Source organism: Bufo bufo, chromosome 1 (genome assembly GCF_905171765.1).
Source record: "Bufo bufo chromosome 1, aBufBuf1.1, whole genome shotgun sequence".
Classification (NCBI taxonomy): domain Eukaryota; kingdom Metazoa; phylum Chordata; class Amphibia; order Anura; family Bufonidae; genus Bufo; species Bufo bufo.
In genome coordinates, this window is record NC_053389.1 from 740,833,968 (window position 1) to 740,847,161 (window position 13,194).

Here is a 13,194-nt window from a genome sequence, read left to right on the forward strand (position 1 = left end):
TGTCTTCTGGTACTTGTAGTTAGACCTCCTGCTTTTGACCCCCTCGTCATTTTGTGATTAGGTCTTCATATGACCCTGACTGCTCCCCAAGCTGATGACCCCTGGCTTCTATCTTGACAACCTACTCTGGAGATAATCACCTGTAAATCCAACTGAGAAATGGTCTATTGTCGAAGCTTCCAAGAACAGCGGGTTCAGCTGACAACCTAATTTGTTCTCCTGGGAGAAGTTTCTGGCACCGGCTTTCCATCTCGCCTTATTGAATACACATACATGCTTGGTGAACTGAACGTGTATGTGTATGGGGGAGTTGGGAGGGAGTAGGGAGACATAGTTCTTGGACAAACGATCATTCAGCCTAAACTAATCTGGATCCTGGGTCCTCTGGCAACAGCCAACTTCCCAATTGTGATGGAGTTACCAATACCGGAATTAACAACACAAGTGTGAAAGTAGTTTAAGTAAATTATATAAAAATAAGCGCTATTGAATTAGGGCAAGAAATAAGAAAAAAAAAACTGTTTGGTGCCTGCATAAGCTCTGTTATTCCAAAAAGTGCAATGTTGTCCTGGTTAACAAGACTGAAAAGATGACTCATCATGAAATTAGAGACCCACCAACCAGCATGGATTTTTTTAGTCTGCCTCTCAAAGTTTGGTGCCATATAAAAGGACTGCTCCATTCCTTACATGGGTTACAGATCATAATAAACAGCCTCAGGCAACAACAAATGCTTAGATCAGTAGTGGATGTAAAAATTTATATGTAATTAAATGACAGAGGTGATACAATCATAAAAAAGAAACAATATTTTTTACTGCTAGCAATACACGATAAGCACATGAGATGATCTGATGAGATCTCTTAGCCTTGAAAGAGGATTTTTTGGGAACAGATTTATTCAATCTTCTCCTCCACACAGTTTCAGGAGAGCCTTCCTGTAATCTCCAGAACAGTCCCCCTGGAAAGCAAGGTGAGATGTCAGAACACTCTATAAACCATCTACCGGTAGATAAAAACAGCAACCAGTTTGATTTTTCTAATGGTTATGCCAAAGTTTCTGCTTTCTCTAAATTCTTCAAGTATCCTCTTCTCTCATCTATCTAGCAATACAGACTTCAGTCAAAGACCCATGTTCATCATTTTTCCCTAATCAAAACTTCTAAGACTCCTCTGGCACTACATCCTAAAGCTGGCCATACAAATTAAATTAAAGGGATAGTCCCATCTCAGACAATGGAGACATATCGCTAGGATATGCCCCCATTGTCCGATAGGTGCAGGTCCCACCTCTGGGACCCACACCTACACTGAGAATGGAGCCGGGAAGGTGGTGGCCGGAGGACCCTGAGTTTTCCAGGGTCCAGCCACCGCCAACCGCTCTCCCCATAGGATTGAATGGGAGCGTACCACGCTTGCGTAGCCACCGCTCCTATTAATTTCTATGGGGCCGACGGAAATAGCTGAGCCAACGCTCAGCTATTTTTGGTGGCCCTATAGAAATGAATGGAGGGAGGCTGCGCATGCACAGTGCGCCCTTCACAATCTTCAGGGGTTCGTTCTCGATGTAGGTGCGGGTCCCAGATGTAGGACCTGCACCTATCAGACAATGGGAGATTATCGTAGAATTATGCCCCCATTGTCTCCGATGGGAATACCCCATTAAGGTTGGCCAAACAAGCCAATCATCTCACGTGTATGGGAGTTTCCTGACTTTTCCCAATGGCAGATGTCAGCAGAAAAAAAAAAAAAGTATCTGGCTGTTGACTTTCAATATGCCTGATCCTTTTGTTCTCTGGGGAGAAAAGTTGCCACCAGAGGTGTCTCACAGCAGCGTTCTCCCTTCTGCTCATTCACAACACAAGTATGCCTAGCTGAACAGGCATGTACAGATGTAGTAGAGTTAACACACATGCTTTATGAGACATGTTATCTAAACTAAATGCATTGAACAAACACCTTCAATTGCTTTTCAATGGCTTTTGTTTTGTTTCAAGTTTGAGTTAAGAGTTTGTGTGTTAACTCTGTTACATCTGTATATGGGGAGGAGGTTGGGCATTCAGCCGACAGCTGTCTAAAGTAGATGGCAGGCCTTACTTTGTAATGCTGTGCCTCAGACTACGACACTAAAGATCACCATACAAAAAGCCGAGTGATTATTTAGCAGGCATTGATCAGTGACAATTCCCTACTTACATAACCAAGAAATTTCAGCACCATCTGAAGCACCAGAGTTGCCCGTCCACACAGCCTTGTTTTTCCATGGGTGTACCATGGATTCTCCGGGCTTTTAATATTGATGAACTCTCCTCAGCATCTGACAATTACCCCATGTAAACTTGGCTTAAGTCTCACACACAGTGATCTTTAGGAACATGAGAAGATTACTGTACTGGATAAGGGTCCATTCAGACGTTTGTAGTGTTTTGCGGTCCACATATTGCGGACCGCAAAACACCGATGCCGCACATCGCCGGCACTTAGAGGCTTCCTATTGAATAAGACCGGAGGTTCGGTGCCATGGACTGGAAATGCAGATGCAGGCATCACACTGTGTGCTGTCCGCATCTTTTCCGGCCCCATTGAAAATGAATGGGTCTGCAATTATGCGGAACGGATCCGGACCCATTCTATGGACGTCTGATTGAACCCTTAAAAGAACATGAGCAATGCTGGAGCTGTAATTCAGCTAGCAGTAGATGTAGTGTGACTTGGACTTTTTGGATATGCCTCTGACCAATAAAATGATTGGGACTCTCACCTTGATAAAAGAGAACAGGGACTTTCCATACAACTTCTTAAACTCTGAGCGGATTTCCAACATGTCGATTTCACAGCGGGAGACCATCACTCTGATCAGTGTGTTGTCATCAGTGCCCAGACCCTGTAAACATGTACATGTGATGGCAGATGAGTGGCAGAACATACAGAACATAAATCCATTCCTAATACCACCATACAAGGGGTTCTACAAAAGTTGAGAAGAAATTCTGTATTCTGCTCTGCAGAGAGCCGCTTCACAACCCCTCTCCCTCTCTGCTCTGTGACAGCTGTAGCATCCAACCAGGAGACCACTAAAGCGGTCACTCAGGATAGAGGGGAAGGGCTATGAAGCAGCTCATTGCAGAGAGTGCACTTGCAGAATAAAAGTTCATATTTACACTACTCCTGATAACAAAACTTCCACAAAAAAGTATGTTTTTACTGCTCTCCCCAGCCCCCACCGAGTGCTGCCAATAGTTTAGCATGACCAAATGTGCTGACATATTCTCCTTAAAAAGGGACCTGTCACCGGATGTCATGGTAGGTAAGATAAGGGAAGGAAACAGAACACCTCAAAGCGCACAAAACAACTGACTAGGCCCGAAAAGCTAGGGAACAAAGGGGTCACCACCTAGCAATCCCTAAGAGACTTTCCCTACGCTGCTATGCCCATGTGCATATCTCGATGGTAGATATGCACATGCCCATGTACCTAAAGCTGTAACGCACTGGACCAAACCCTCAGCAGTAGGGAAGAGGGAAAGAGACAACCAGCTCCTTCCACAACTGAAGGAGCTAGCGTCACTCTAGGGGCCTAGTAAAAACAGACAGAAGGAAAAAGGGAAAAAGGACTTATCTATAGATGAGTTGGAGCAGACAATCCACCATACTTCCAGAGCTCAAACAAGGAAGAACTATAACCCACAAAGGCTATAGGGAGAGGGAGGAATAAAGAGCCTCACCAATAACCAAACAAACCACACCTGATGGGAGGTTGGATTCTGTTCAAACCCACAACAAAACAAACTGTCAGATCGAGTCACGTGCAGCAATTCTGACAGATCTCCTCAGAACACCCACAGGGCAGGGCGTGACAACGGATTTTTCATTCTAAAATCAATACCTTATAATGTTGTCTGCCTTACGCAGATGCCATTGTGCTATTTTTTTTATTTTTAAAAATTGTCCCCTCCGTTGTGCCCCCCAGTTTGTTCTCTCGCCTAATATGCCAATTACTAGCATCGGTACAGGGAGGTGGAGACCTCACCTTCTCAGTGGAGGTCTCCTTCTCCCTGGCGATGATGCTGTCCGCAATGTTAGGTCCTCTTTAAATATTGATGACCTAGCCTAATTCCATTTTAAGTGAATGGGATGGAACTGCAATACAAACCACAGCTACTATACTATGTTTATATTATATATATATATATATATATATATATTTTGTAAGGGATCGCCTTTCTTTCAGGGGGTCGCAACCACATACTTCTTCAGGACTCCAGGATTTAGGGGCCAAACTGTGCTTTATTGTGGCACGTCAGCAAAACAAACAAACAAACAAATCGAAAAAGTAAACACCTTGCCCGTCTGGGCTCTACCTAAACAGAATCAGATCCCTGACTCACCTAAAGCACCATCCACACATGGTAATCACCTGCGGCTTTCTCAGCCTAACAGTCCCGCAGCCTCCAGGCTGTAACAAGTCCAGTACCTTTATGGGGGGAGTGTGGCCCAGTAGTCCTCTGGACTCTGGCCGTGCAACCCTCACTCCAGCAGGTGTCGCTGTTCCCCTAAACGTTGGGCTATCACACAGCCCTGTGGACTGTCAGCCCACCTGGCTGAGACCATTTAGATCCTCCACAGGTCACTGCTCTAGGATCACACTCTCTCTCTGACTGACATTCTAGAAGGTGTTTTATCCCAGGCTGATTAGACGATAACTTCCTGCTAGGAAAAAAACCTGCCCTGGAATGGGGGTGAATTGGGAGGTCCCACTACCAAACCTACCATCCCAATCCGAATAAAATTCAGCCCTGAATAAGTAAAGAAAATAGCTCCAGCTCCAACTATATTTACTGAAGCCAGCACCATTCTGGATTTCACCCACCTCAGCCAGTTGAACCTGGGAGAGATATACCACCCTTCCGGGACTTCCCCATGCATTTTACTGTTCCCATCGCCACAATAATATATAATATATATATATATATATATACACACACATATATATACTTCTGGTCCTCTTTAAATATTCCACGTGATTAAATTTAGTAGGAAAAAAAAAAATGAAAAAAAAAAAATAATCTTCCATCCAAAATATGGCACCCCCCCAGCATAGTTCTGTATCCATTCTGACTAAGGTCTCTCATCTATTATTCGTCCTTCCACATGTATCTTGCTCCCTCTCTTTAGCTCCTTCTCTTGCTCTGAGCAGGCAGGAAAGCTGTAATAAATGACAAGCAGAGCTGCTGCTTCTCTGCTCATTTGTCACATGTGGTTTAGCTTCACTGGAGCTTAAAAGAGCAAGTCCTTCATCAAGTGCGAAAAATATTCGGGCATTTCCAGGAGAGTGTACCAGACAGTGCATCCCTCCTGGGAGAAGTCAGCAAAGGGACTAGAAAATGACCGAAAAAAGTACCATGTATTTTTATCTAAATTTTATCATCATACCCTGCCAATCCAATCTTATCTTCGTAGAACGGTTCACAAATCTAATTTATTCCAGCTCTTGATAAGTAACATTTCTTAATATGAATAACGACAAATACGTTATGTAAATGAGCATTCATTATGTCACTGTTAGATTATATACTGTTACATTCATGAAAAGACTGTCCCATTGCCACTCCACTACTTGGGGGATTGTCCCATAAATAACAACATTTCATCAGTTTGCAAACCAGCACCTGGATCGGAATACTTTTGTAATTGCCTGTAATTAAAAATGTATTATAACTACTGGGTTATTCAGTGAAGTTTATCTGTATAGCGCCCCCTGCTGTTTGCTTATTATCTAATTTCTCTGTCCTGCTTACTGAGATAGAAACACATGCTCAGTTCCATCCTTGAATGACAACCCCCCCCAAGAAAGGACAAGCCCCCTAAGCTGCCAGCTTAAAATAAATTTAGCAGAACAATTAGAGCAATGACTGATCTCTGGATCCATGTCAGGTACAGGGCCAGTTCTAGCTTTGTTAGGAAGCAGTTGTCATGTACTAGATTATGTATGATTTTTTTTAGATGGGATAAACGCTTTAAAGGCTATGTACACGTTCATTGCATTCTACTTATTTTGGGCTAAAAATAATTTCTGCAATTGGTCTTTAAAAATATTGAGCCGTTCTGTCACAAAGGGTTAATAGCTGTGTGAATGGTACTTTCACTTCCTGCGGTCATCTAATAAACCTTACCTCTAAAATTACTAAAAGGTCATAAATACTCATTTAAGCCAAATTGTTATCAGTAAGGTAAAAATTTACCTATAACGAGTGTTAATAAAAGGTCAGAGATAAGGAGCTGTCAGCTGAGCTACCTGATGGAACAGTGTGAAAATACAGATCCTGCTACTAAAGAATCTCAAGGCTGCACATTGAAAGGGGCTTACAATTTTTAATAAAGACTCATTTTAAAAAAAATGATTTTTCGCTCAAAACGAGTACAATTCAATAATTAAAAAAAAAAAAAATGGCCCCCAAAAGGTGTACATAGCTAGAGATGAGCTAAGTTTTGAAAAATTAGATTCCGCCAAAGGTAGCCAAGAAATTTGATCCGTTACAAATTACTTTGTCACGAATTTCTATAAAATGAGGTATACCCAGGTCTTTCTGCCTTAGGGTATGGCCACACGGAGCGGCAGTGCTGCCGGCGAGTTGCAGCCATGCTGCAATGAAGAACCGTGCAGCCAATTAGCCCGCAGCTGCTTTTCATGTAATAATGAAGACTGCACTGTATAGTCCTTCATTGTTACTGGCCACGTGGCACCTTTAAACAGGGTCTGTTGCTTGTATGGGGTTTGGCTGGTTAGGTGAGGGCACAATATGCATACTATTATTGTTATGGCCTGTAATTTCCTAGAGGTTATTTTACAGTAAACACTGAATATTAATCAGCTTTGGCATACCCACTTCTCCAACCCCAGCGCTCTCCTGCCCTACAGCTGGGAGCCCTTCTTCTGCCATCTGCTTTTCCTCCTTTTCCACATCATCTAATATTGATGAGAATATGTCATCAGGAACATCCAGCTCCTCCTCTTTTTGCATCTTGCTGACTTTTCTAGGACATGGAGACTTTGAAGGATGAATTGGAAGAAGTAAAGCCATCAAATGATGAGGATTGTCATCATTAAGACCTGGCCCCCATAACGGGTGCAGACTGCATGGTATTGGTTAGCACATTGGGGGACTGGAATAATAATAAATATTCTTCTATTAATCATTTTCAGTGACACTATCCCTAGCACATGAGTGCTTGCCACATTTCTCCCTATGCTCAGCTCACAGGACAATGGCAGAGACTGCGTGGGATGAGACTTTTAAAGGGCTGTGACATCCCAGGGGATGGCTATCTGCGTATTGGCTGGCTGCACAGCATTACAGGTGATCTCGAGTTCCCGGGCTTTTTACTTTCACTTTGTAACACGTGCACAAGGAAATTCTGATTAATTGTGAATCAACATTTTCCTAAACTTCGGACCGAATTCCGATTCGAATGCTTCACTTCACTAATTGGACGGCTCCTTCCTGTTCAAGTGATAGGGCCGTCCCATAAAGTGAATGGGGAAGTTGTAATTACACCTGCTCACCACTGCAGTTGTGATTGCGAGTAGGTAAACAGAAAAGAAGGCAGCCCCCCGCCGATCTGATATCCGAGGATAGGTCATCAATATTAGGAAAAAAAAAAAAACTGACAACCCCTTTAAAGGGTTTATCCCATAACTAATGTAAAAAATGAAAATCAATCATAGAGTAAATGACAGCCTCTTTCTAACAAAGCTAGAACCAGCCCTGTACCTCACATGGATCCAGAAATCTCCCCATTCATTGCTCTGCTAGATTTATAACAAGCTGCAGCTCAAGGGGAGTGTCTTTTCTGCTGTAGCTAAGGGGGCGTGTCCATGCTCTCCCAATCACAGCTCAGGAGGCAGTTAAAGGATGAAACTGAGCATGTGCGGCCTTCTCAGTGAGCTGGACAAAGAAATAAGAAAAAACAAAACGTAGGTGGCGCTATACAGATACATTTTATTGAATAACTCAGTGGCTATACAAAATTTTTAATTACATGCAATTACAAAAGGATTCAGATCCAGGTGCTGGTTTGAAAACTGTAGAATATTTTCATGGGACAACCCTTTAAATGCAGATTTTCCCTACCACAATGCTGCTTAAAAAAAAAAAAAGCATTACATGGCATCCATTGAAATGTATGGTGTGTCTACTGATTTCTAAGAATGCTGGTGACACCAATGTCTAGCTAATAGAGTACTGCTGATCACAGACTCTCTCCTTCATCCTATTAAGGCTGGGTTCACACGGGCGTGACAGATTGGCTCAGGATGCGTTCAGGGTGCGTTCAGTGAAACTCGCACTATTATACAAGCAAGTTCAGTCAGTTTTGTCTGCGATTGCGTTTAGTTGTTCAGTTTTTTCCACGCGGGTGCAATGCGTTTTGATGCGTTTTTCACGCGCATGATAAAAAACTGAAGGTTTACAAATAACATCTCTTAGCAACCATCAGTGAAAAACGCATCGCACCCGCACTTGCTTGCGGATGCAATGCGTTTTTCACGCAGCCCCATTCACTTCTATGGGCCCTGTCCTGCGTTACAAACGCAGAATATAGAACATGCTGCGATTTTAAAGCATTGCAGAAGTGATGGGTGAAAAAAAACGCTCATGTACACAGACCCATTGAAATGAATGGTGCCAGATTCAGTGCGGGTGCAATACGTTCACCTACTGTATTGCACCCGCGCGGAAATCTCGCCCGTGTGAACTCAGCCTAACATCCTATAATAACTTCTATAATTGTAGCTAATTTAACCTGATTACAGTGAAGGCATCTGCACTGCCATGACATCTTGGAAGGATGTGTGTTAAAGGCCACTTTGTCACAACATATATTTTGATAGAGAAGCAATGAGTACCCCTTTATAAACACAGCATTAGGAACCATCATAGACGTTGTTCCACAAATGTGAAATGTCTGTCGTAGGGTTCAGACTGCACACACCTTTTTATTTTAAATTACTTCTGTTCATTTAGAGCCAGCTTACTGAACCCTTGTGACCCATGTGATATTTAGTTTATGTTTTTTTTATAATGGAGTCAGTTAGGAGCACCAAACATGCCACCAATTCTTCCCTTAAAGGGTTGTTTGCCTTAGGACATATGCAAAAGCCTGCTAGGTATATAACAGAGTTGGGTTCCCCACTTGAGACTCTTCTTTATAGCCAGAGCAGAGTACTAATATGCAGATTTCATCTTCTGGAGGATACATCTTGTCCATGCATTACATGGACTGGGCATTAATTTCAATGGGGTCACGTAATTCTTTATTTCTAAAAATGAACCTTTGGCAGTTACTTCTGGCAGTAATTGCTGATAAGGAATACCAATGTTCCCCACAGACACACACATTACATGAAAAAGTCAGGAGACTATTCATATAAATGGTAGCTGTCCAATCATGACTTAATAATCTTCTCTTTTTATGAGATTTTCTTGTGAGAAAATTATAAAAAAAAAATACTTGAATTTTCTTTTTCTTCTGCTGACAAACCTGTCTCTGGCTGTAAGGCAACTGGCAGCAGAAGGTGCCCTCCTTCACTTCAATAGGAGGTTTTTTGATGTGACATTATTTCATATGATTTGTAAACAGGATTTTGAATGAACGAACCTTCCAGTGCAAAACCTGCTCCAACAATATGCAGTACTTCTATCTCTTGTGATCATGAAACTCATTCAAATAACTCCTGTTTATTTCACCAGCTGCAGAATTTCCAGTAAAATAACATTCTGAAATATAATCCTGAAAGACTTGTCAGAAGAAGGTGTAGTCTCTGCAATACGCAGTAGCCATAGTGTTAGGATAATTTTTGGTTCTGTAGTGTTTAACAAAGATTTTGCACGTTATAATCCATAGAGGAAATATTATTGATCTTGGGTATTGATTTGGCAGATGTAATAAAAGCTTTAATTTAGCCGTGAACAACTCACCTTCATGGATTTATATAATCTCTCAGCAAAGTAAGCGGGTTTGCTTCTGGTGCATTTTACTGCAAAATAAAATATGGTTGTAGGTTAGAAACACATTTCTCATGCCTACCCGTAAAGTCGAGAAACATGTTATTATCCAAAACCACCATTTAAAGATCATATATATAGTTTTAATGCTGAAAGTGATATTGCAAAACAGGAATAGCAAATACAGTGGGGTTCTAGTACATGGGTAATAATAGGAAACAGTTATTGCACACAGTGGTGTCACAGTACAGAAGTCATAAGAAAGTGTTGTGCACACAGTAGTGCCACAGGACAGGAATAATACACACAGTGATGTCACAGGACATGTTTAATGACCAAAGTAATAAAACTGCAATAACAGAGTGATGTCACAGTGCACACAGTATAGTGGTTACTGTATATCACTGTGCAGGGATAATGTACAAAGTGATGTCACAGTGCATAAATTGATAACTGTATATCACTATTCACTATGCACAAAGTGATAACACGGAAATACACACATAGTGAAGACAGAGCATGTATAACAAATACTGCAGAGTCATAGGAAAGGGCAAAAAAAAAAAAAAAAACATTGGAAACTCCCTTCTGAGGCCATTAGGCCCCCTCAGACTCTAAGGATTAACCCTTTGAGAGAAGCAAATAACGAATATTTACAGAAGGTTAAGGAGCATTAAAAAATGCCACGCTGAACTGAGTCAATAAGGCAAAGACATGTTTATGGTAATAGACTTTACTGCACGTGGAAAGGGTTGATTGCTTCTGGTGCCTGCCAGACTTCTGAGATGGACTGGTCATCCAATCTAGGACTGCACCCTGCAACCAAGTAATGCAGAAAGTATACTGGTAGTGACTGCATGCCTTTGGTCAATTTGGGAAGATTGCTAGTACCTATAGAAAGAGACTCGGAGACCAGCATTAGAGTAACCTTCTACATACAGCTTTCGGCAAAAGCCTTCTCTGTGCAATATCTGAGAACAAAGTCTGCTGCTTGCATTTATAGTGTAACTCCCATCATCTATTTAGTAAAGAGAGACTTTCTTTTTTCCAACCAAACAGCCTGATCACTGCCTCCACCATCTGCTGGTCTCTGGACCTGTGCTCCTGGCTTGTACCTTGCTACCCATCCAACACCAAGGACATCTTGGCCACCACTAGACAAGGGGCCACAGATCCAGGGTGTGTCTCCTTCGATCACTGCCCACGTGGCCAGGGGGAGCTAAGGGTCCTTGGATTAGCCACTATGAGGAATTCAACCATCCTCATTGCCACAGCCACTACTACAATCCAGCTCCACTCCCTGTGCTTTCCTCCCAAGAGCCAGCGTGCAGCAAATGCATCTGTGGTTCTCTAATAGGCAACTACAAATCCCAGCATGTTCATTTGACATGAAATTCTAGGAATCAGTTCTATACCACCTTCAATACAATTTTAAAGCAAAAGGATGTAGCCATTTTTATTTTGTGTAAGAGACATAAGAGATAATAGTATGATGAATACTGTACCAATAGCCAGGAGAGCATCTTCAAAGTGTCCAGACATCTCAGACTTGATACTGGCCTCAATGTCCTTCTTTGCAATCTTCTTATATTCATCAAACACTAGAGACAGAGCAGAGCAAAGAGTCAAGTTTAAGCTTTGCCTGTTTGCAGAAACAATCTGTCAGTAGTCATGTATATATCTTTGCAGAATTCTCTGCACACATTCATTGCACCAGGTCAAATGTATTTTTATAGTATGGAGCTTAAAATCCCTTGCATTTAATACCTTGTCTTAAATAGGTTTTCCAGAGAGATACATTAAAAAAAAAAAAAAAATATGAAGAAACCCACACAACAAGATCAGATCCCCAATTGCTGCAATTCCAATGCGGCCTTGGTCCCCCCAGGTCAGAATGGTAGGAAAGGCTCAATCTGTCGACCACAAGCTGAGATGGATCACCACTAAGGCCATTTACTATTATGTGCTTGCTTATGGCGTTTCCATTCCATTGAGAAAGGACAGGAAGTAGAGACTGACTGACCGTGTTGGAATGTCAATGAAAGGGGATTGGTGGAGGGGGGGGGGGGGGGGATTGTATTCTGTTAAATGGGTCAGACAGGATTAAAGATTAAAAACAGCATTAAATAAAAAATGTATAGAAGGATTTAAAAAATTTCCACAGAGAATCTCTTTAACCATTCACACGTCCATAGAATGGGTCCGGATCTGTTCCGCAACGTTGCAGAACGGATCCAGACCCATTCTACGGACGTGTGAATGGACCCTTAAAGAGATTCTCTGTGGAAATTGTTAAAATCATTCTATACATTCATTTTCAATGGGGCCGGAAGAGCTGCGGACAGCACACAGTCTGCTGTCCACATCCGCATTTCCGGTGCGCGTCCCCGATCTTCCGGTCCGCAGCTCCAGAAAAAAAATAGAACATGTCCTATTCTTTTCTGCAATAGCGTACAAGAATAGGAATTTCTATAGGGGTGCCAGCCGGGTGTATTGCAGATTCACAATGAACAACGGACGTGTGAATGGATCCTAAAAGATACTATTCTGTATGGCTACAACTACCACTAGTGGGAGCTTAAGAGCTAACTGCATACAGTTTGTACACTGAACTCAGTAATAAAATGGTATGCAGTAGGCTTCTAAGCTCACCCTAGTGGTGAGCACATATCCTTTACTGTTAACTTGTTGCAGTGGGTTACCATTTCACCCTGTTGCAGTGGCCATTCCAGCCAAGTTGAACTGCTGAACTGTTAGGGCTCATGCAGACGAACATAAGGACAAATAGCTGGTCCGCAATATATGGGCACCAGCCGTGTGCACTCCTCGGTTCGGATGCGAACCCATTGACTTGAATCCGCGATCCGCAAGATACGGCTGAAGATAGGACATGTCGTATCTTTTGCGGAGCAGAGGCACGGATCAGAAGCCCACAGAAACACTAGAAAGTATTCTTCTTCATAACCACCGCCACCTTAGGACTTTATTAAGACCGGCGTCTAAAACGCTGGTCTTAATAAATGTGCCCCTATGTGCTGGGGAGAAGCTGCTTCTGGACACAGATCCGGCCATACTCCTGCAATTTATTGAGCTAGCAGTGAAGGTTTGACATACTACGTCGTTTGACATACCACTGCAGGGCATAGATAGGCCACAGAGCAGCTGAGTATTTCAGTGGAGAAGGAAAGCC

The 13,194-nt window shown here is 42.4% G+C and overlaps 1 protein-coding gene across 1 annotated transcript in view; it reads right to left on the reverse strand.

The window, feature by feature from the left end:
* Positions 1-734: 734 nt before the first annotated feature.
* The window catches only part of ANXA4 (annexin A4), a 90,761-nt gene continuing 78,301 nt past the window's right edge, over positions 735-13,194 (reverse strand). The window contains exons 10-13 of the mRNA XM_040414435.1: positions 11,510-11,605; positions 9,978-10,036; positions 2,762-2,884; positions 735-961 (exon numbers count right to left, since the gene is read on the reverse strand). Coding sequence (XP_040270369.1) covers positions 902-961; positions 2,762-2,884; positions 9,978-10,036; positions 11,510-11,605 — 338 coding nt within the window. The 3' untranslated portion in view covers positions 735-901. The remainder of the gene's footprint in view (positions 962-2,761; positions 2,885-9,977; positions 10,037-11,509; positions 11,606-13,194) is intronic.